This window comes from Eumetopias jubatus, unplaced genomic scaffold, assembly GCF_037043125.1.
Source record: "Eumetopias jubatus isolate StellerSeaLion01/CBP00866 unplaced genomic scaffold, mEumJub1_p1.0 scaffold_7, whole genome shotgun sequence".
Taxonomy (NCBI): Eukaryota; Metazoa; Chordata; class Mammalia; order Carnivora; family Otariidae; genus Eumetopias; species Eumetopias jubatus.
The window spans coordinates 83804999-83825090 of NW_028274813.1; the positions used below are offsets into that span (position 1 = coordinate 83804999).

The following is a 20092-nucleotide window of genomic DNA, read 5'->3' on the forward strand; positions in this document are numbered from 1 at the left end:
ATAAAGTTGTGTTTTTGTTTTTAAACATGACTAGCAAAAGTCTTTTAAAGGTACTCTTCTTCCTGTAGTGTAGAATATTGAGTAATTGAGGCGTAATGCATACATATTGTTAGTAGGAGAGCATTAAGAAAAGTTTTAAGAAGTAACTGATCTTCTTAAAGCTGACTTCTTTATATACAGTAACAGTAAAGGATTTAAATAATAGTTGATACATGACTATTAAGATTGATAGGTAAAAGAGCTGATGCTTCTGTTAAGAGTTTAAGCATTTCTCATTATTAAACGCATTTCAGTCTTCAGTCTTTTTGAAGAAAGATGCCTTAGTGCAATGCTATTCAGTGTGGTCTTTGTGCTGATACAGAACTACTTGTTACTAGGTTATGATGAAATAAATATAGAAAATGAGAGTAAATATTTAGAAACTTCCTACAGATACTTGATAGAATAATTGTGTGTGTATTAAATCTAATACTAAAAAACTTGGGCTTGTATTTTACATGTCTTTTGTTTTTCTAAAAATTTATTTTACAAAAGGATCAGTCTGTGTTGAACTGGTAATTCAGAAATGTATCCTCGTTGCAGATAATTTGAGAAGTACTTCTCTGATGTGATCTGAGATTTCTTGATAGAGAACCAGGTCCTTTCTGACTGCCCAAGATTTAGCACATATTAACTGTACTTGTTAAAATTTACATTTAAAAATTTCAAATGTTACAATAGAAATAAAGATTAAACATTCTTTTCCTTTTGGAGTCTAGGATGTTTTTTCCCCAGTGTATGGAATATTTTGTTTTGTGAAACTTACAGATTCGGGAAGAGGACAAGGATCCAGTCTACTTGTACTTTGAGAGTATGATGACTTGTGCCCGAGTTCGAGTATATGAACGAAAAAAAGAGGAACAGAGACAACCGTCACCATCACCATCCCCATCATTTCAGCAGCAGGGCTCATGTCAGTCTAGTCCTGAGAACTGTAGTGTAAAGGTGATTTACTTATTGCATAATTTGTCTTTTTAACTTCCATTTCCCTGTTGCTGGTATTAGAGTTTACATTACTATCAGAATAATTTGGAGTAATTCTTGTGGGGCAGAGAAACCTTACGTGATGTGCATATCAATTTGATTCTCTGCATACCTCTTCTAGAGAACAGTCCCTTAAGGTTATTTAAAGTACTCTTCTTTCTGAAGCTGAAGTAATTTTTAAAAGTTGAAACATTTCTGGTTTTTATTAAATCCTTTACCTGTAATTATTAGGATTTGTGTCTGCATTGGTGAATTTTCAGATTAACTGAAGCTTGTTCTGTTAAACGTCAAATATTTTTCCTTCTTTACTAGAATACACTATAAAGTGTGGTGTAAATTTTTTTCTTGGTGACTCAGTTACTGTCAAGGACATTAGAGAGCAAGATTACTTGTTTTTGCCAAGACTTATATGATAGTAATGCAGCTGTGCATGTAGATGTGAAGGTGTTGACACTTGAGTCTTTCTGCTATTTCAGCCTTCTTTGAGAGATTCAATGTTTATGTCCTAGTCTCTATTGGTAATAGTTATGTGTTGAAGTATTTGTGTTATTTCCTTCTTTAGGAGCCTGATTCTGAACAGCAGCCCTTGAAACCAATCACCTGTGACCTAGAGGATGATTCTGATAAATCGCAAGGTCTGTTTGAAAATTAAGTCTTAAATCATTTTATAATAATTAAGGAGGGCACACCCATACACCAAAACATTTTTACCTACTACTTTTCTAGCTTCTGCTAAAAATAGAGACGATAGAGAAGTCTTTTCCTGTTATTCAGTCTCTTTATCACTCCTTAGAAATAAAATTCATTCCTCTTGATACGGCATGTGATTGCAAGAGACACTTAGGGTACGGTTAGTCCTTCTCTTTTTTAAGATTTATTTATTTATTTTTTAAAGACAGCACAAGTGGGGGGTAGGGGCGGAGGGAGAGGGAGAGAGAATCCTCAAGCAGACTCCCAGCTGAGCGTGGGGCCCAATGTGGGGCTCAGTCCCAGGAGCCCTAGATCATGACCTGAGCCAAAATCAGAGTTGGACATTTAAGCGACTGAGCCACCCAGGTGTGTGCTCCCCTCCCCTTTAATGGCTTAATACACATGAAAAGTGATATTATTTTTATAGCACACTGAGGTATGTGGGGGAGGCTGCTGGGGTGGAGAGAACCTGTTTGAGAACACAACCACCTTGAAGGCTGAGGGCATCTGTATCCTGACATACTTGTCATTAGAACATTGGTTGGGAGACTATGATGTAGAAATCTAGGTGTCCAGTGAAATAGACATCCAGTTAACATGTTGTCATGAGTATAAGTACCTGGGGAGCTAAATAATTTTCACATAATGTAGAAATGGAGCAGTCATATCTAGAGTCACAGAAGTAATTCAGAAGTATTTGCAGTAGAAACTAGAAGTAGAAAACACTTTTTAGCACAGTATTCTCTCTCTTGTTCTTTAGGATTGATGGGTAGACCCATAACATGTTACAAAGCATCTTGCAAGTGTTTTTGCTTTTCCTGTATGGATAGCAGAACACTAAACTAGCAGAACACTAAACTATATCAAATCTTAACCTTGGTTGTAGGTCATGCTTTGTTTGCAAGGTAACCCTTTCTTACATAATAGTCATGGCTTTTTAGAGCAGTCTTAGGTGGGACTCTCTTTTTATTAGTGACCCCTGGCAGCAGGATATCCTATTATAGTCTGATTCTCTGGAATATTTCTTTTTCATGGAAAAGTCCCAAATTGTGAGTTGTTAAATTACCACTGAAAGTACATGGGATTCAGACACTGGGCAAGTGCTCAATTTCTGTGGCATTGGCACTTTTCTGAGAACCCAGGGAAAATAAAAATCTTTTTTTTTTTTTTATTTTTTAAATTTATTTATTTGTCGGAGAGAGAGCACAAGCAGAGGGAGCGGCAGGCAGAGGGAGAAACAGGGAGCCTAATGTGGGACTCAGTCAGGACCCTGGGATCATGACCTGAGCCGAAGGCAGATGCTTAACTGACTGAGCCACCCAGGTGTCCCTAAAAATCTTTTAAAGTTCAGTACAAAATGCTGTGATGCAGAAATATCTTTCAATTTTTTTATCAGAAAAAAGCTGGAAGTCTTCCTGCAATGAAGGGGAATCCTCTACCTCCTATGTGCATCAGAGGTCACCAGGTGGTCCCACCAAACTGATAGAAATCATCTCAGACTGCAATTGGGAGGAGGATCGGAACAAGATTTTGAGCATCTTATCCCAGCACATCAATAGCAACATGCCACAGTCACTTAAGGTGGGCAGCTTCATCATTGAGTTGGCTTCTCAGCGAAAGAGCCGGGGTGAGAAGAACCCTCCTGTTTATTCTTCTCGTGTGAAAATCTCTATGCCATCATGCCAAGACCAAGATGATATGGCTGAGAAATCTGGATCAGAGACTCCTGATGGTCCATTATCCCCTGGGAAAATGGATGATATCTCTCCTGTGCAGACAGATGCCCTGGATTCAGTGAGGGAGAGATTACATGGAGGCAAAGGTCTGCCTTTTTATGCAGGGCTTTCTCCTGCAGGGAAGCTTGTGGCCTATAAACGTAAACCCAGTTCAAGCACATCTGGGCTTATCCAGGTGAGAATTACCTTTAATCTGGATGTAGCACCTTTTTCTACTTAGGTAACATCTTGATTTTTCAGAGCCCTTTGTGGGCGTTATATCATTTATCTTCACCTTTCCTGGGAACTGGGTGACAAAATCATCTCTTTTTGTAATAGGCCTAGTTTTTAGATGCATACCTAGAGTGAATTTTTGACAAATTTACAAACAGAACTATAGAGCCCTATATTACTTTGTGATTTTATTTCCAGTCTTCTCAGAAAGTTCTTACTCTTAAAGTTTTATTGCTTGGGCTCTAGTGATACTTTGACAACTAAACAAGGATACTAAGGAGTTGCGTCTAGTTCTTGGGATTATTATTAACAAATAGCTTTCAAAACAAAACGAGGGGCATTGATTGTAAGAAAGCAGTATATATTTGGAAACTTGGAGAAAATTTTAATTTTGTAAGGTGTTACTCAGATGTATAAAACTTTAAAAAATGGAGCCACAGTTCATTTTTTTTCTTTATTTGGTCCATAGTAGGGTTTTTGCTAATATAATCATTGTCATAGTACAAATAAGTCCTTCCTGTTTAGTAATTCAAGCAGGTTATATTAGTAAAATTACACTGGCATCTAGAAAATCCTTTGGAAGGAGAAGTTTTGAATTAAAATGTAATTAAAGTAAAAAGGTTTTCTCCTCTTGCATTTTTATGTCAGAGTAGCAAATGGGTGGAAGTGTCTGACATTTTTGCTAAGGTTACTTGACTTTACTAGCTTGACCCCTTCTCTGGGCTGTGGACTGTCCCATTAATAATATGACTGATCTATTTAATTAAAAACTTTATTGCAGTTTACTCTTGATGGTGCTATGTAACTGCTTCTGTTCATATTTCTTAAACTCTTAATAATGGGGAGAATAGTGTTTTCTTCGTATTTCATTTATTGATTGATACTTTGAGAACAGAGACTTAACTGAGCTTATTTCTAGTGAGACTTGACCCCCCCGGCCCCCCCCCCCCGAAATACAGGGATAGAAATTTGTGTTCTCCTTTCCTGTCTAGGACTCAGAAAGCCACCATAAAATATGAATTTGCATAAGCAGTCAGGCCACTGTAATGTAGGCTTTAGGGAAGCTGTTGAATAGTCTTCAGAGCAAGTCCCCAAGGAGAAGATAAGGGTATCTGACCTAGACCTCTAGAGACCCTGAAAAGCTATAGTAGATTTTCCTTTAGGATGGAAAGATCACATTCTTTATATAAAACTCAAGGCAGAGGTATTCCTGATCTATCTGGGAATAATCATGGTTTCACTTAAGTAGTAAAGTGTCATTTTGTGTCTTTGAGGAGAGGGTGGCTTTCTGTAGCCATTCTCTTTACCAGTTTAGAGAGTAGGAGTTTCTCCACCACTTCACCCTCTCCCCCTTTTCAGTGATGGAAAGGAGGAACAGAAAAGAATGTCTTCTCTAGTCACCCAGGAATAGGACTTTGGGAACATGGGTAAGAAAATTAGGGAAGGTTTTGTTTTTCTTTTCTTTTTTAAAAAAGCAATTGTGCTGCCCCAGATGGGTAATATGTCAACCCAGGCAGTAGAGAAAAATCTTTACCTTATTTATTGATTACTTTCTTCTGATGGTTCAGTGATTGTTTCTAAAGTTGTAATTGAGTTTGTCCTAGCATTTATCTTGAGCTCGAGTTTTGTCCAAGAGATGACAGGGTCTTCAGAGTTGAGTTTTTGGAAAACTAAAATTGAGGGGACCTTTTGGCTTAGGATATTAAAACAGTGGCCTTTTATAACTTAAAAGTAGACTCACCATATATTTTTCAAATATGAGGGATGCTTGAAAGGACCCTTGAGAGGGCTTCGTTATGCCTCCTTGGTCTTGTCAGAGAGATTCTGTGGAACATAGTTATTCATTTTTTGCTGGTGATTGTTAATAGTTTAACCAGAATTGCTTATTAAGTAAAACTGTTGGATGATTCCTTAGATTTGACTGTATCTCTCACAAATCTAGGAGCAGATATGATGGGTTTCTAAGATACTCTGTTTCCAAAGTACCAAAATGAAGATGAGATTAGTTCAGAATATCAGATGGCAGCTTTTTTTTTTTCCACCTTCTAATACTCAGATTATATATCAAATGGAAAAAGTCCGTTTCTTTTTCCCTTTAAATCTGAAAGATAGACTTTTAAAATCTTGTAAAAATGAAACCCCTGTCAAGGGAGATAAGTTAGCAAGAGAATTTTATCTTTACAGAATTTCTCTTTGCCACTTGTTTCAGGTTAATGGTAAGAGTTACCCGCAGGCTAAGTTGCTATTGGGACAGATGGGGGCATTGCATCCAGCCAATAGGCTAGCTGCTTATATCACAGGCAGGTTGCGACCCTCAGTCCTGGACCTCTCAACCCTCAGTACTGTCATCTCCAAGGTAGCATCCAATGCCAAGGTGGCTGCATCCAGGAAACCACGTACCCTGTTGCCTTCAACATCCAATTGCAAAACGGCATCCTCCTCTGGCGCTACAACAAATCGCCCTGGGAAGAATCTGAAGGCATTTGTCCCGGCAAAAAGACCAATTGGTAAGTTGGACTGTATATATGTATTAGAAAGGCCTGTGCCTTGGTGCTTGGCCAGGGGATACTGGCCAGGTATGGAGATTGTGAAAATTAGAGAAATGTAGAATTTGGCATTATTCTTATTCCTGATGTCTGTCTCACCTAACTTTTGTCTCTTTTTGGTAACTCTTCCTGATCACCTATGATAGTAGATGAATTGAACTCTAGTTAATAGTTATTTCCAGACTTTTAGATGGGTTTTATTAATGTAGAGAAGACTTAGGTTTTTAATTTTGTTTTTAAAAAGGGAAGACTTATTCTTAAATACTTTACATAATTTAATATTTCTTTTATGGGCACTGGTATTTTTGTAACCAATCATATGTATGTTCCTTGAACTTAGAAAACCAAGGAGCTAGCATATCCAAGGGAGTTGAGTTTGTAGTATAGGCTTAGAATAAAAGGCTCTTGTAAAACATAAGTTTGGAAGTGTTGATTTGTTCTTTTCATCCTGTTGTGTGAATGAAAACCTCGTTTGTTTAACATTTCAGTGCTGGAGTCTAATAAATTACCTTCTTGAAAGCATTTGTGTTTTAGCATTTAGAGTGTATATAGTCAGTTTATTGAATTCTTCTTTTTGTTCAAATCTGTTTAGGAATATTAAGTGTAAGTGTCCATTGCTGTATTCTTATTCCTCTGATGGGAAATTGAAATATCTGGCTGAAAGCTGGAGTTATATGAACACGGAGGACAGGCATTGTATGCCTTAAAAAGACCCTATTTTACCTTTTTAAACAATGCAGCTTTAACTGGTGATTTTTAAGTCCTATCCTGCCCTCTTTTGAAAAGTGTCTTTATACATTTTAGAAATATGTAAAACTTAACTGTCTCATAACAGGAAAGCAGTAATAAAGAGGTGGAGGTGCTGGGACAGGAGGAAGTGGTGAAACAAGTTTTAAAATTAGAGTTAGGGGAGAAAGAATTCTCCTTTCTTCACTGTTTTAGGTGATGAAGTTGTGTGCTGCTATATTGTCTTTTTAGTGTCCTGACAATTTGGCTATATTATATAGCAGTCAAAAGAATCTTGGTAGGAACACCCAATTTTAATCCCTTTCATAGTATTATAAAGGTTTGGTTTGGTTTGAGAGAAGTGTTTGATTTCTGTGGGTGGAAATTGGCACATACCATGCAGGTAGGTGGTACCTGTAAGAAATTGACCCAGTGGTGCGCAATAAATGTTGATAAACACAATCACTAAGAGGATAAAATATGAGAACTGAAGATTTTTGACCTGCAAATTTTTATTTGCAGCGGCTCGACCCTCTCCTGGTGGTGTGTTCACACAGTTTGTGATGAGTAAAGTTGGAGCCCTGCAGCAGAAGATACCTGGAGTTAGCACACCCCAACCCCTAACAGGGCCACAGAAGTTCAGTATCAGACCTTCTCCAGTAATGGTCGTCACACCTGTGGTTTCTTCTGAGCCAGTTCAGGTGTGCAGCCCTGTGACTGCTGCTGTCACTACTACCACCCCTCAAGTGTTTTTAGAGAATGTTACTGCTGTGACACCTATGACTGCTATTTCTGACGTGGGAACTAAAGAAACTACTTATTCTTCTGGTGCCACCACTGCAGGGGTTGTTGAGGTTTCTGAAACTAATACCAGCACCCCTGTAACACCTTCCCAGTCTACAGCCACTGTGAACCTTATCAAAACGACTGGGATAACTACCCCTGTGGCTTCAGTTGCTTTTCCTAAGTCTTTGGTAGCATCTCCTCCAACTATAACTCTTCCTGTTGCTTCCACTGCCTCCACCTCCATAGTCGTGGTGACCACAGCTGCATCTTCCTCCATGGTGACCACACCAACTTCATCTCTGGGCTCTGTTCCCATTATACTCTCGGGAATTGATGGGAGTCCACCAGTGAGCCAGAGACCAGGTAAGGCTTAGATGTTACTAGCTGGTTTACCTACTGTACAGCTGTTTTTATAAAACTTAGGGTTTTGATAGGATTACAGATACATCAGGGTAACAGTGTAGGTGTTTCTGCTGTAACGTGATGCATGGATCTGCAAAACTGAACACTAAAAATTATAGACCTCATGGCTAATATCAGTTAGGACAAATCACTGAAAATCTGCAACTTTGTAACCAGAGCACTGATGAAAACCATAACTGGTACTTTTGAAATAAATTGAACAACCTTGACAGATGGTTTAGTGTGGGACTGGAGATTTTCTGAGGAGATTAAAAATACTCAAAAACATTATAATGGAAATACTGACTGAATCTGAAATAATGCATGTGGAAGTGGAGTTCTGAGCCAGTAGAGCGGCCATCAAGATGGGCACCGGACAAAGTGCACTGCTGTGCTGAGATCTAGGGTTGCATATCTCTGAGGGAGAACCCAAATGTAGGTGTTCCCTTTTGGCGGGGGTGGGGGCTGTGTGTGCTTCTTTTGTTTGTTTTTTTAAGATTTCATTTATTCATCTGCCAGAGAGAGAGCACGTGCACATGTGTGCATGCACACATGCAGGGGGGAGCGGCAGGCAGAGGGAGAAGCAGGCTCCCCACTGAGCAGGAAGCCTGATGTGGGGCTCCATCCCAGGACCTGAGAATAGGGGATTATGACCTGAGCCGAAGGCAGACACTTAACTAACTGAGCCACCCAGGCATCCCTGTGTGTGCTTCTTTTTAATTAAAAAAGAGAGAGCAGAGGGCTTCTGCCATGCTACAGCCAGGCTAAGGGCTTTTATATCCTGTTACATTTTAACTGAGATTTTCTAAACTATACAGATTCCAACCTTTTTTAATTCTGTCATGAAACTATAAAGTAGTTGAGCTTTTTGTGGTTCACTGTTTCTCAGATTCCAGTCACTTGGAATATACATTGAGATATTTGCTCTGATTCTCATTTGTATTATTACTGACTTAATATTTTTATTTAAATCAACTCCTTTGTTTGCTTAAATGTATTTTTAAAAGCAATTTTACTGTAATTGGAAACCAACATTACTTGCCATAACAGTGGTTCATACACTGGAAAGAATAATGAAAAGAAATATATTCTAGGTAGCTACCATATGTTAACATGTGGCTTGCACTCTGTTAATGAAGAAACCAAGAAAATGCTGATGTAATATCAAAGACTGGTGTTTTCTTTTGTATATAATTGGAAGATTTTTTGAAAAAGAAATTACTTTCTGACAATGTGATACGGTGATTCTCTATATCCATATACCATCTAAAAATATTTTCTGTTAATACTACTTGAGGAAATAATAATGTTAACAGATTTTCTCAACTGCTCTATTTTAAATGGAGCTAACTCTGATAACTTCTAAGTTTGTGTAATTTTGTTCTAGGTTCATAAAGAGGATCCCAACTCGGGCACTTAATCTGTGACTTTCTCATTTAACTTCCCTTCTTTTTCTTTTCCCTTCTTGCCCTCACCTGTATGTGAATAAATAATCACATATTTAGTGTGTGTATTAAAAGCTGCTTTCATTCTCTGGATTAGAGTGCTTTGGGTTTGAATCACTCCCTAAAATGTTCTTTGAACAGAAATGTTCAGGAAATTAAGAATGCTTTAATGTGTTTCTTAAATTATGTAAGATGTTTTTTATTTAAATTGCACATTTTTTACCCCCCTGTGAGCAGTTTGGTTTTTGCATTTTATTTCATTTTCAAGAGTAGTTCTGGATCTTGTATATAACTTGTCATGTAAATATTAGGAGCATAATTTCTTTTTAGAAGTTTGGTTTGTTTTGTGGGTAGAGTGCTTATCTAATAGTCTCCATGTTAAACTGATTTGTTTGGTTTGTTGATTTTTCTCTTAGCGACAAACTAACAAAAATATTTATTAATAATGTTAAGTAAGTTCATTAATTTGAATGGTAATGTTAGGTTTGTTTCATTTCTGCATACTATTATCGTTATTCCTACCTTTTTATCCCCATGACCAAAAATCTATCTGTAGATTATTCACACTGTTTTTTTCTATGTCTTCAGTATTTCTAAATATCTCTTCCAAACATTAAAATGGGTCTTTAGGTACTATTAATTGTTTGAAATTTTTTTAAATTCACATCTTCTGCATTAAATTTTTGCTTTTTCTGTTTGTTTTAAAACTATCTTTTGCCTCTTCCTAACCAGGCTTTATTTCCCTGCTTCTTTGATGTCTCTTAATTTCATTCCATTTTTTGGGGGTATGTATTTTTTTTCCTTCTGAAAAATAATTTCCACAGATCTTAATGCTTTGGTTATTTGTCAGTGAATTTTAAAAGCCAAGGAGTTTTTTATGCCTCATGATTTTTAATCCTGGACTTTATCTTACTTGAGTATGACCTGTGAAATGAAGTCATAATTTTAGTAAACGTTAACAACCTGAATTATAAGGTTGAAGAAGAGAATTTTATCATGAATGATGTTTAACTTTAATGAGAATCCAGATTTAGAGGCCTGCCATGTTTTTCATTAGGCAGAGGCATTATCTCTATTTTTAAATGCACCTCTTGACAATTGATGCTTTCTTCTTTTCTTTTTTTCTTCCTTCCTTCCTTCCTTCCTTCCTTCCTTCCTTCCTTTCTCTTTTCTTTTCTTTTTTCTTTTTTCTGTCTTTTTTTTACCATTCTAAATGTAAAGTCCTACAATGCCTTGATAATTAGGTTTTAAGATAAATTGTTCTCAGCCATAGGACTATTAAGTAATGTATGATAGAGGTACAGGATTTCACCAACTGTATAATTCAAATTAGAAATGATTTGTAGTGTGGTCAGATCCTATATCATAATATTTTTTTCCTACATGTATTAAAGGGAAATTCTGATAACTGTGTTTCCATTTCCTGTTTTTCAGAAAATGCCCCTCAGATTCCAGTGGCTACTCCCCAGGTCTCTCCTAACACAGTGAAACGTACTGGACCTCGATTGTTGCTGATTCCAGTGCAGCAGGGTTCTCCTACTCTTAGACCTGTCCCAAACACACAACTCCAGGGGCATCGGATGGTTTTGCAGCCTGTTAGGAGCCCAAGTGGAATGAATCTATTCAGGCATCCTAACGGGCAGATTGTTCAGCTCCTCCCTTTGCATCAGCTTCGAGGTTCTAATACCCAGCCCAGCTTACAGCCTGTTATGTTTCGGAACCCAGGTATAAAATTGGAGATTTTCTGATGCATTTTTCTTTTGTGGAATCATTTGGCCAAATGGCATGTTAATACACTAGGATTTCTTAGTCTCTTAGAGTTAACCTGTCCAAAAAGAAAAGCGTACCTTGGGAGTCTTGATATGGGCAGTGATAATTAAAAGGGAAATTTTTTTTTTCTTACCAGGCTCTGTGATGGGAATTCGGTTACCCACTCCTTCCAAACCTTCAGAGACTCCACCATCTTCTGCTTCATCCTCTGCTTTCTCTGTTATGAACCCTGTAATTCAAGCTGTTGGGTCTTCTCCACCAGTGAATGTTATCACTCAGGCACCATCATTGCTTTCTTCTGGACCTAGTTTTGTATCTCAGTCTGGTACATTGACCCTGAGGATTTCCCCTCCTGAACCACAAAGCTTTGCAAGTAAAACAGGCTCCGAAACCAAAATAACCTATAGTTCAGGAGGGCAGCCTGTTGGTACAGCCAGTCTTATTCCTCTCCAGTCTGGTAGTTTTGCTTTGTTGCAGCTCCCTGGACAAAAGCCTGTTCCCAGTTCCATTCTTCAACATGTTGCTTCTCTTCAGATGAAGAGAGAGTCTCAGAGTGCAGACCAGAAAGATGAAACAAGCTTTTTAAAAAGAGAGCAGGATACTAAGAAGGCCCTACAGCCAGAAGGAGAAACTATAGATTCCGAAGCTAATGTAATAAAGCAAAACTCAGGGGCTACTGCCTCAGAAGAAATCCTGCATGATTCTGTGGGAGGTGGGGGTGATCATTTAGATGAAGAATCTCTTACAGAAGAGGGTCCTATAACTATTAAACCTTCTCAGCACTCCTATATCACTGGGTCACACATAGATGAAGACTATAAAGATGTTGATGAAGAGTATGGGATTAGAAATCATAACAGTTCCAAAGAAAAAGTGGCTGTTCTAGAAGTTAAGACCATTTCCAAAAAAGCCAGCAATGTGACAGTCCAAAGTATAAGTAATATACAGCTTAAAAAGCTTGGTGATGTGAAAGTGGAACAGCAGAAAGGATTGGAAAATCCAGAGGAAAAATCAGGTGAATTTCCAATCATCTCTAAGGAAGAAAGTCAACTTGAATTATCAGGGAGCAAAGTTGTGGAGCAGCAATCTCTTCCACAGCCAGAGGCCAAGGAAAAGGGATGTGGAGACTCTCTGGAGAAGGACAGTATTAGGGAGAGATGGAGAAAACACCTGAAGGGCCCTCTGACCCAGAAATGTGTTGTAACTTCACAAGAATGCAAGAAAGAGGCAGATGAGCCGTCAATTAAAGAAATAAAGACCTGTCAGGAAAATTCTGATGTGTTTCAACAAGAACAAGGCATCTCTGATCTACTTGGAAAAAGTGGAGCTACTGAAAATGTCAGAGTTTTAAAAACTGAATGTGATTCTTGGAGTAAGATTTCTAGTCCTACAGTCTTCTCCATTGTTCCGAGGAGAGCTACAAAAGGGAGCAGAGGGGAAGGACATTTTCAAGGTCACTTACTGCTGTCAGGAGAACAGATACAACCAAAGCAAGAGAAGAAGGGTGGGCGAAGCAGTGCTGACTTGACTGTTTTGGATTTGGAAGAGGAGGATGAGGAAGATGAGAATGAGAAAACCGATGATTCTATTGATGAGATTGTGGATGTTGTTTCTGACTACCAGAGTGAGGAGGTTGATGATGTAGAAAAGGTGGTGAGCCCATTTTTGTTGTGACTGAAACCTCAAGAATTTAAAATGATTTATTAGAGACAGTAGCTACTGATCTTCCAGAAGATCACTAAGACCTGATGCATTGATTTGGATGCCTAGGTTTAGATCATGATTAAGTGACTTCATAGTTTTTAGGCTGTGTCAGTCAGGTAACATTTATTGAGCTTATATTGTTCTTTGAGACTTGCCTGCTCTTACCAAAAGGCTGGCTCATGCCTTTGGGGGATAGATGCTTGAGCGTTCCTTTCAAGTTAGGTTTTAAGAAAGAAATCCTGAAACTCCTACTCCCATTTGTTCTCAGTTTTTTTGTTTTGTTTTGTTTTGTTTTTTTGGACATTTTCTATGTGAAGCGGTTACAGCCTATCTGGTAGATATATAAAAAACAGGGAATGGGTGACCTTAGAACTAGAGGAGAACTTACTGTTTACATTTAGAGAGATGTTTCTCTTTTTGGAGAAAAATGGAAAATACCATTTAATATTTTATTATCACCCTGCCCTAAGTTGCTTTTAAATTATTTCCTAAAATTAGTTTCTAGAGTTTATGTTTTAAACTTTGGTTATCTCCCTTTGTAATATGACCTTTATAATTTTTACAAAAATTTTTTCTGAAGCCGTTTTTTTTTTTTTGTAGACTTTGTATTTAAGGTTGTAACCCTATCTAAGTGAGAAACAGATATAGGGCAGGAGTTGGACAAACTTTTTTTGTAAAGGGCTGGATTGTTAACATTTTAGACTTTGCAGGCTGGATGGCTTGCTGTTGCAACTGCTCAGTTGCTGTTTACAGCGTGAGAGCAGCCATAAACAATAGTAAGTGAGAGTGTGGCTGTGTTCCAGTAAAACTTTATTTACAAAAACAGGTTGTAGGCTGTGGTTTGCTAACACCTGGCAATGGGGTTTGATTAAAACATAAGGAGATTGTAGCCAGCTCTCTGTAGGGTGCCCTCAAATCTAAACCGTGTCCCTGTAACTAGGAGCAGATAATATGGCCCTTTGGTGATTGTCATGCAGTTCTCCCTTCCATGAAATTCAGTCTCTGTGTTAACCTGGTCCTTCTCTGTCTTTTTTTTTTTTTTTTTTAAAGATTTTATTTATTTATTTGACAGAGAGAGACACAGTGAGAGAGAGGGAACACAAGCAAGGGCAGTGGGAGAGGGAGAAGAAGGCTTCACGCGGAGCAGGGAGCCCGATGCGGGGCTTGATCCCAGGACTCTGGGATCATGACCTGAGCCGAAGGCAGATGCTTAATGACTGAGCCACCCAGGCGCCCCTGGTCCTTCTCTGTTAATGCCTAACTGCCTTATGCAGATAAAATATAACAGAAAGATTAGTATTTTAAAACTCTAAAATGTTTAAATATTCTAATGTTCCTATGTTGGTTATTTCTGTACCTCATTGTCTCATTTGTAAAATGAGGATCTAGCTCTACTGTTAGATGATTTTATATACATTTGCCTTATAATTCTGTCTGTAGCCTCATCCTTTTTGAGGACAGATACCTGTGGGTAGCTGAAGAATCTGAATTCATTGAGTTTAAGAGTTAGATTGCAGATCTTCTTCTGCTTTTTGCAGAATCTCCCATTGTAAGTCAGCCTGGGTAAGCATCAGACCAAAGACAGTCCAAGTTTAAAACCAGTGAAAACTGTTGCTGTCAGTAGAACTGACAGAAGCTTTGAAGTGTCTTAATCAAGGGTGACATTGCTTGGATTTCCTAATAGGGAATCTGACATACAAGGTACAGTGACCTTTTTAAAAGTACGGGCATTATATTAAATGAACTCTAAAAATCTAAATTCTGCATTGTGTTTCTGTACCTGTCCGACATGTATGATATTTTTGTGCATGTGATTAGCATTATACTGGAATAGTGTAAGGAAAGTAGTGAGTAGCCTCTTTAAATCTTCTATTGTGAAGTTTATTGGATATTATTTATAAACCCTGCAGTTAAAGCCATGCTGTAGGCAGACATTCTTCGGTTTAAATACCATAAAGCATCTACCTACATTATAATTTAGACTCTTTAGATTCTGTCAGGACTCTGTTGATTTAGCTTCCTAGAGTTAATATATATTGTTTACATTGTTTAAATTAAATAGACATTGTTTAAATTGGGGACCATAATTGATGGCTTGCATTTAGTGTCAGCCTTATGGAACCTATAAGTCATGGGGGTAAGTAATTTTTCCATCAAGTTTAAACAATTAATAAGGTGATTGGGATGCTTCATTTTAAGTTGTGCCTCTCAGTTATAGTACTATTATAAACAGATAACATATTCCCAGTTTAGTTTCTGGCATAGTAAACACTGCTTTTAAAGGTGGACTTAAATATTTCTACATATTCCATAATTTGTATATTCTGCTGTTTACATAAAATAATACAGTGAGTTTCCATGATAGGTGCTCAATAAATGCTTACTGATTGACTTTTTTAAAGATCGTATGTTTTAAGAGAGTGCACGCATGAGTGGAGGAGGAGCAGAGGGAGAGGGACAAGCAGACTCTGCGCTGAGCATGAAGCCCAATGTGGGGCTTGATCTCACAACTCTGAGATCATGACCTGAGCTGAAATCAAGAGTTGGTCACTCAACCAACTGAGCCACCCAGGCGGCCCAACTTTATTACTATTTTTTTTAATGTACAGTAAAGCAAGTACAGTAAGCTTGGGCTTTTTTTGATACCTGAAATTCTTCAGAAGCTTTCCTTGTGTGGGATTAAGAGGCTTAGAAGACTGACTCTGGGCTGTATTCTATTTTCATATCTGCCTTGAGTTTGTTTTTGTGGGTGTGCATTAAGGGGTTAGCCATGAAGCACTCTTAAAATAGAACCTGAATTTTTTTCCTTTCCCCCTTACCCATTCACCAAATTTTACTTTACTGCTGTTTAATCTTAAGATTTATGAAGCTTTAATCTATTTGTACCTGAATTTTGTCCGCTAGAAATAACACAGAAGCATATACAGCCCTCTGGGGACTCTGTTCAGTCTAGTGATGTCTGTTCAGTATGTATCTATGATTTTTAATGTAGTGCTTGGTTGTTAGCTCTAACCATGTGTTGTCTTCATAACTAATTCCTTCTTATGATGAAGTTTAGGATCATCAGTATTCATGGTGTAAAATCAATGTTTGGCCCTGGTTGGTTTTATAAAGGGAACATTTGGTTGAAAAGTTTAGGTGTGTTTGCTTCCCAATACTTTATTTACTGTTGGAATGCTTTATTTCAGAATAACTGTGTAGAATACATTGAGGATGATGAGGAACAGGTGGACATTGAGACTGTGGAAGAGCTCTCTGAGGAAATTAATGTTGCCCACATGAAGACCACAGCTGCCCAAACACAGACTTTCAAACAGCCGTAAGTCTTACTTTGTCTTTGGAGTTTTTGTTTTTTGTTAATTGTTGTTTTGTGACCATACACAAAATTATATGTTCTGTTTAGGAACTCTGGATAACTGACCTGGTTTCTTTATTCCTCTAGCTTTTTTCTGATTAGTAGAGGAAGAGGGAGCTGGAATTCAGAGGTAATTAACTTGCCTTGGTTATTGCTAGAAGACCATGTGTGAATGTGAATAACCTGTGCTTTTGGAGCCTGACACATGGGTATTAAAATACTAGTTTTGTTTGTAGCGGTTTAACCTCGGGCAAGTCTTTGAGTCTTAGATTTTTACCTGTGAAATGAGGAAAATGCCCCCAATTTGTGACTAGGGTAACTGACACAAGTGGACTACTCAACAGAAATTAGTTCCTTTATCTTTTAAGAATAGACATTAAATTCTAAATTTGGTTACTTTACTGGTTAAACAGTTGAGATACAGTTGGGAAATTTTTATGTGTTCACAGATGATGAGATGAAAATAGAGTATGGTGACTTGGTCAGGAAAATTTATTCCATTTTTTGTGTTAGTAAGCCTTGTATTGATTAGGGATTGGGGTGTGAGAGGTTGATGGAAGTAAGATAGGAGTCCTTATTTTGTGCCAGACTTTGTGCTTTTCCTGTTACCTCATTAACCACCATGTAAAACAGCAGTGAGTAGAGAAAGAGTAATTTTTCATCCCTGATGATGCTGAGAGTCTCAGGATAGGGACATAGGTCTAATAATTTTCTTCATTCCAGAGCTATTTGGAGGCTACTTCAGCTGCCTATCGGTTAAGGTTGAAAGAGTTTAAATCTTGTAACAATGTAATTAATTAGACTTAAGGTTAGCAGTATCGCTGGATATGCTGATTATACTAAAATTGATTTTTCTAAACAATAGCAACAAACAAAAATTACCATTTATAATAATAACAGAATAGTAACAGAAAAAAACATGTTTGGGATTATTAACAAAAGCTGTGTAAAATTTTTATAAAATGTTACTGTTTGACATTGACGATCAATTCAATAAATGGAAAGATACCATCTTAATGGGCTGGAATAATAAAGGGCCAAGAATAACACACAAAGAGCACAAATTGTAAAGGAACAGATTGTTAAACATTTAAAAATTTTCTCTTACTACATCATGAAAACTGAAAAGGCAAACTTACACTGTAAGGAAAATATTTGCATACATGTTTGACAAAGGATTAGTATCAAGGAAATAAAATCTTTTAAGTCAGTAAGAAAAAGATGATGGAGTAGGTAAATATGTAATGGATATATCACATGCAGTTCACAGAAGAGGAAACATGGATGGCCAGTAAACACAAATTTGTTTAACCTCACAAGTATTTGGGGATATACAAATTAAACCACAGTGACTTCATTAATTCACGTCCCTAAAACTGGCAAAAGTTGTGATTTTTTAAAAAAAGTTGTGCTGTCTGATAGGACTATTGTGTCTAGTTGTGGAGCAATGGGAACATACCGCAGGTGGGAGTATAAATTGTTAGCACTGCTTTGGAGAGTAGTGTGATATGACTGAAGTTGATTTCCATACCTTTCTTCCACCCAGAAATTCCACTCCTAGGTATATATATCCTGGAAAAGTTCACACATATGTACGAGGGGCCATGTATGGGACTATACATTGCAGCATTGTTTGCCATTGAGAAAATTTGGAAACAACCTAAACAATTACTAGAATTCTGAAAAATAAATTTTGGAAATTTCACACTTTGGAACACTAGCAGTTATAATGATTGAACTAGAACTGTGTCTATCGATATCTCAAATACAATGTTGAGGGAAATCAGATGAAGAAAGATACACTATAATAATATTAGGGGTAGGGGTGCCTGGGTGGCTCAGTCGTTAAGCATCTGTCTGCCTTTGGCTCAGGTCATGATCCCAGGGTCCTGGGATCAAGCCCCGCATCAGGTTACCTGCTCAGCGGGAAGCCTGCTTCTCCTTCTCCCACTCCCCCTCCTTGTGTTTCCTCTCTCACTGTGTCTCTCTCTCTCAAATAAATGAAATAAAATCTTAAAAAAAAATAATGTTTAGGGGCACCTGGGTGGCTCAGTTGTTAAGCATCTGCCTTCGGCTCTGGTCATGATCCCAGGGTCCTGGGATCGGGCCCTGCATCGGGCTCCCTGCTCCGCAGGAAGCCTGCTTCTCCCTCTTCCACTCCCCCTGCTTGCATTCCCTCTCTCGCTGTGTCTCTCTTTGTCAAATAAATAAAATCTTTAATATATACACACACACACACACACACATATAATGTTTAAAGTGCTACATAATATTTTCTATTTAGGGATGCATACATTCCTAGTAAAACTGCAAAGGTATGCATGGTAAAAACTCATTTTGGGGGCACCCAAGGTGGCTCAGTTGGTTAAGCCTCCAACTCTTGATTTTGGCTCAGGTCATGATCTCAGGGTCGTGAGAACGAGCCCCATATCGGGCTCTGCGCTCAGCAGTGAGGCTGTTTGAGATTGTCTCTCTCCCTCTGCCCCTCCCCTCCGCTCATTCATGCTCTACCCCCCCCCCCGCCCCAAATAAATAAATCTTAAAAAAAAAAACAAAACCCTCATTTTGAGAGTGTTCACCTATGAGAAGGAAGAGAGGAAGGAAATGTGATTGTGTGGGCTGCACATAGATTTGTATTTTTTGATGAATGGATAAAGAAGATGTGGTGTGTGGTGGTATTCCACACAAAATGGAATATTCCTCAGCCATCAAAAAGAATGAAATGTTGCCATTTACAACCACATGGATGGAGCTAGAGTGTATTATGCTAAGTGAAGTCAGTCAGTCAGAGAAAGACAAATACCATATGATTCCACTCATATGTGGGATTTAAGAAACAAAACAGATGAACATGGGAGGGAAGGAAAGAGAGGGAAAACATGAGACTCTTAGAGAACATACTGAGCCCGGTTGAGGGGGGAGGGGTTGGTGATGGTGGTGATGAGGGAGAGAGGTGAGGGGTGATGGAGGGAGGCTAGATGGGTGATAGGTATTAAGGAGGGCATTTGATATGATGAGCACTGGGTGTTGTATATAAGTGATGAATCACTGAATTTACTCCTGAAACCAATATTGCACTGTGTGTTAACTAAGTAGAATTTAAATTAAAATTTGAAATGGAAAAAAAAAGATTTCCTGTATATTTGAGATGGTTTATTTCTCGAGCTACATGGTAGGCACCCAGATGTTCATTATATATTTTGTTTAAACAGTTTTGGATATATGAAATATTTCATGATTGAAAAAGTAATTTGCAGTTTTAGGGACTATTTGAATACTTAGTGAAAAAAGCATACTGTTGAAATAAATCATACTGCTCCATATCAGACCTTGGCAGAAAGAAGCTGGTTATACTTTTAAACAGTTTGGGATGGTTTTGTTTAGTGTAGCTGTGAAATAGGTCTTGGGTTATTGAATTTCAGTAAGACATTGGAAAATATTGTCTTTACCTAGGTGCCGTACCCATATCTCTGCAGATGAAAAAGCTGCTGAAAGGAGTCGAAAGGTATTTACAATATATTTAATGACAATTACTCATTTAATTAAATTGATAACATTTATCATTAGGGTTTAAAATAACATTTGTTGTATTAGCTATGACTAATACAGGCTGTTTTTGCCAGTGAGTTAATATAATTAGCTTTTTTTCTTAATGAAGTTATACTCTTAAAATGCTTTTTTCCCCCTCTTAACTCT

The 20092-nt window shown here is 37.8% G+C and overlaps 1 protein-coding gene across 10 annotated transcripts in view; it reads left to right on the forward strand.

Annotated features, from left to right (window-relative positions):
• MGA (MAX dimerization protein MGA) overlaps positions 1 to 20092 on the forward strand; it is a 100577-nt gene that overhangs the window by 67229 nt on the left and 13256 nt on the right. For 2 of the 10 annotated variants that reach the window (XM_028094448.2, XM_028094449.2), the window contains exons 11-19: positions 808 to 984; positions 1586 to 1658; positions 3110 to 3624; positions 5872 to 6169; positions 7457 to 8083; positions 11002 to 11292; positions 11474 to 12987; positions 16230 to 16360; positions 19850 to 19901. In XM_028094448.2, the coding sequence (XP_027950249.1) occupies positions 808 to 984; positions 1586 to 1658; positions 3110 to 3624; positions 5872 to 6169; positions 7457 to 8083; positions 11002 to 11292; positions 11474 to 12987; positions 16230 to 16360; positions 19850 to 19901 (3678 nt within the window). The remainder of the gene's footprint in view (positions 1 to 807; positions 985 to 1585; positions 1659 to 3109; positions 3625 to 5871; positions 6170 to 7456; positions 8084 to 11001; positions 11293 to 11473; positions 12988 to 16229; positions 16361 to 19849; positions 19902 to 20092) is intronic. The other 8 variants (XM_028094454.2, XM_028094451.2, XM_028094452.2 and 5 more) reach the window with 8 other exon arrangements.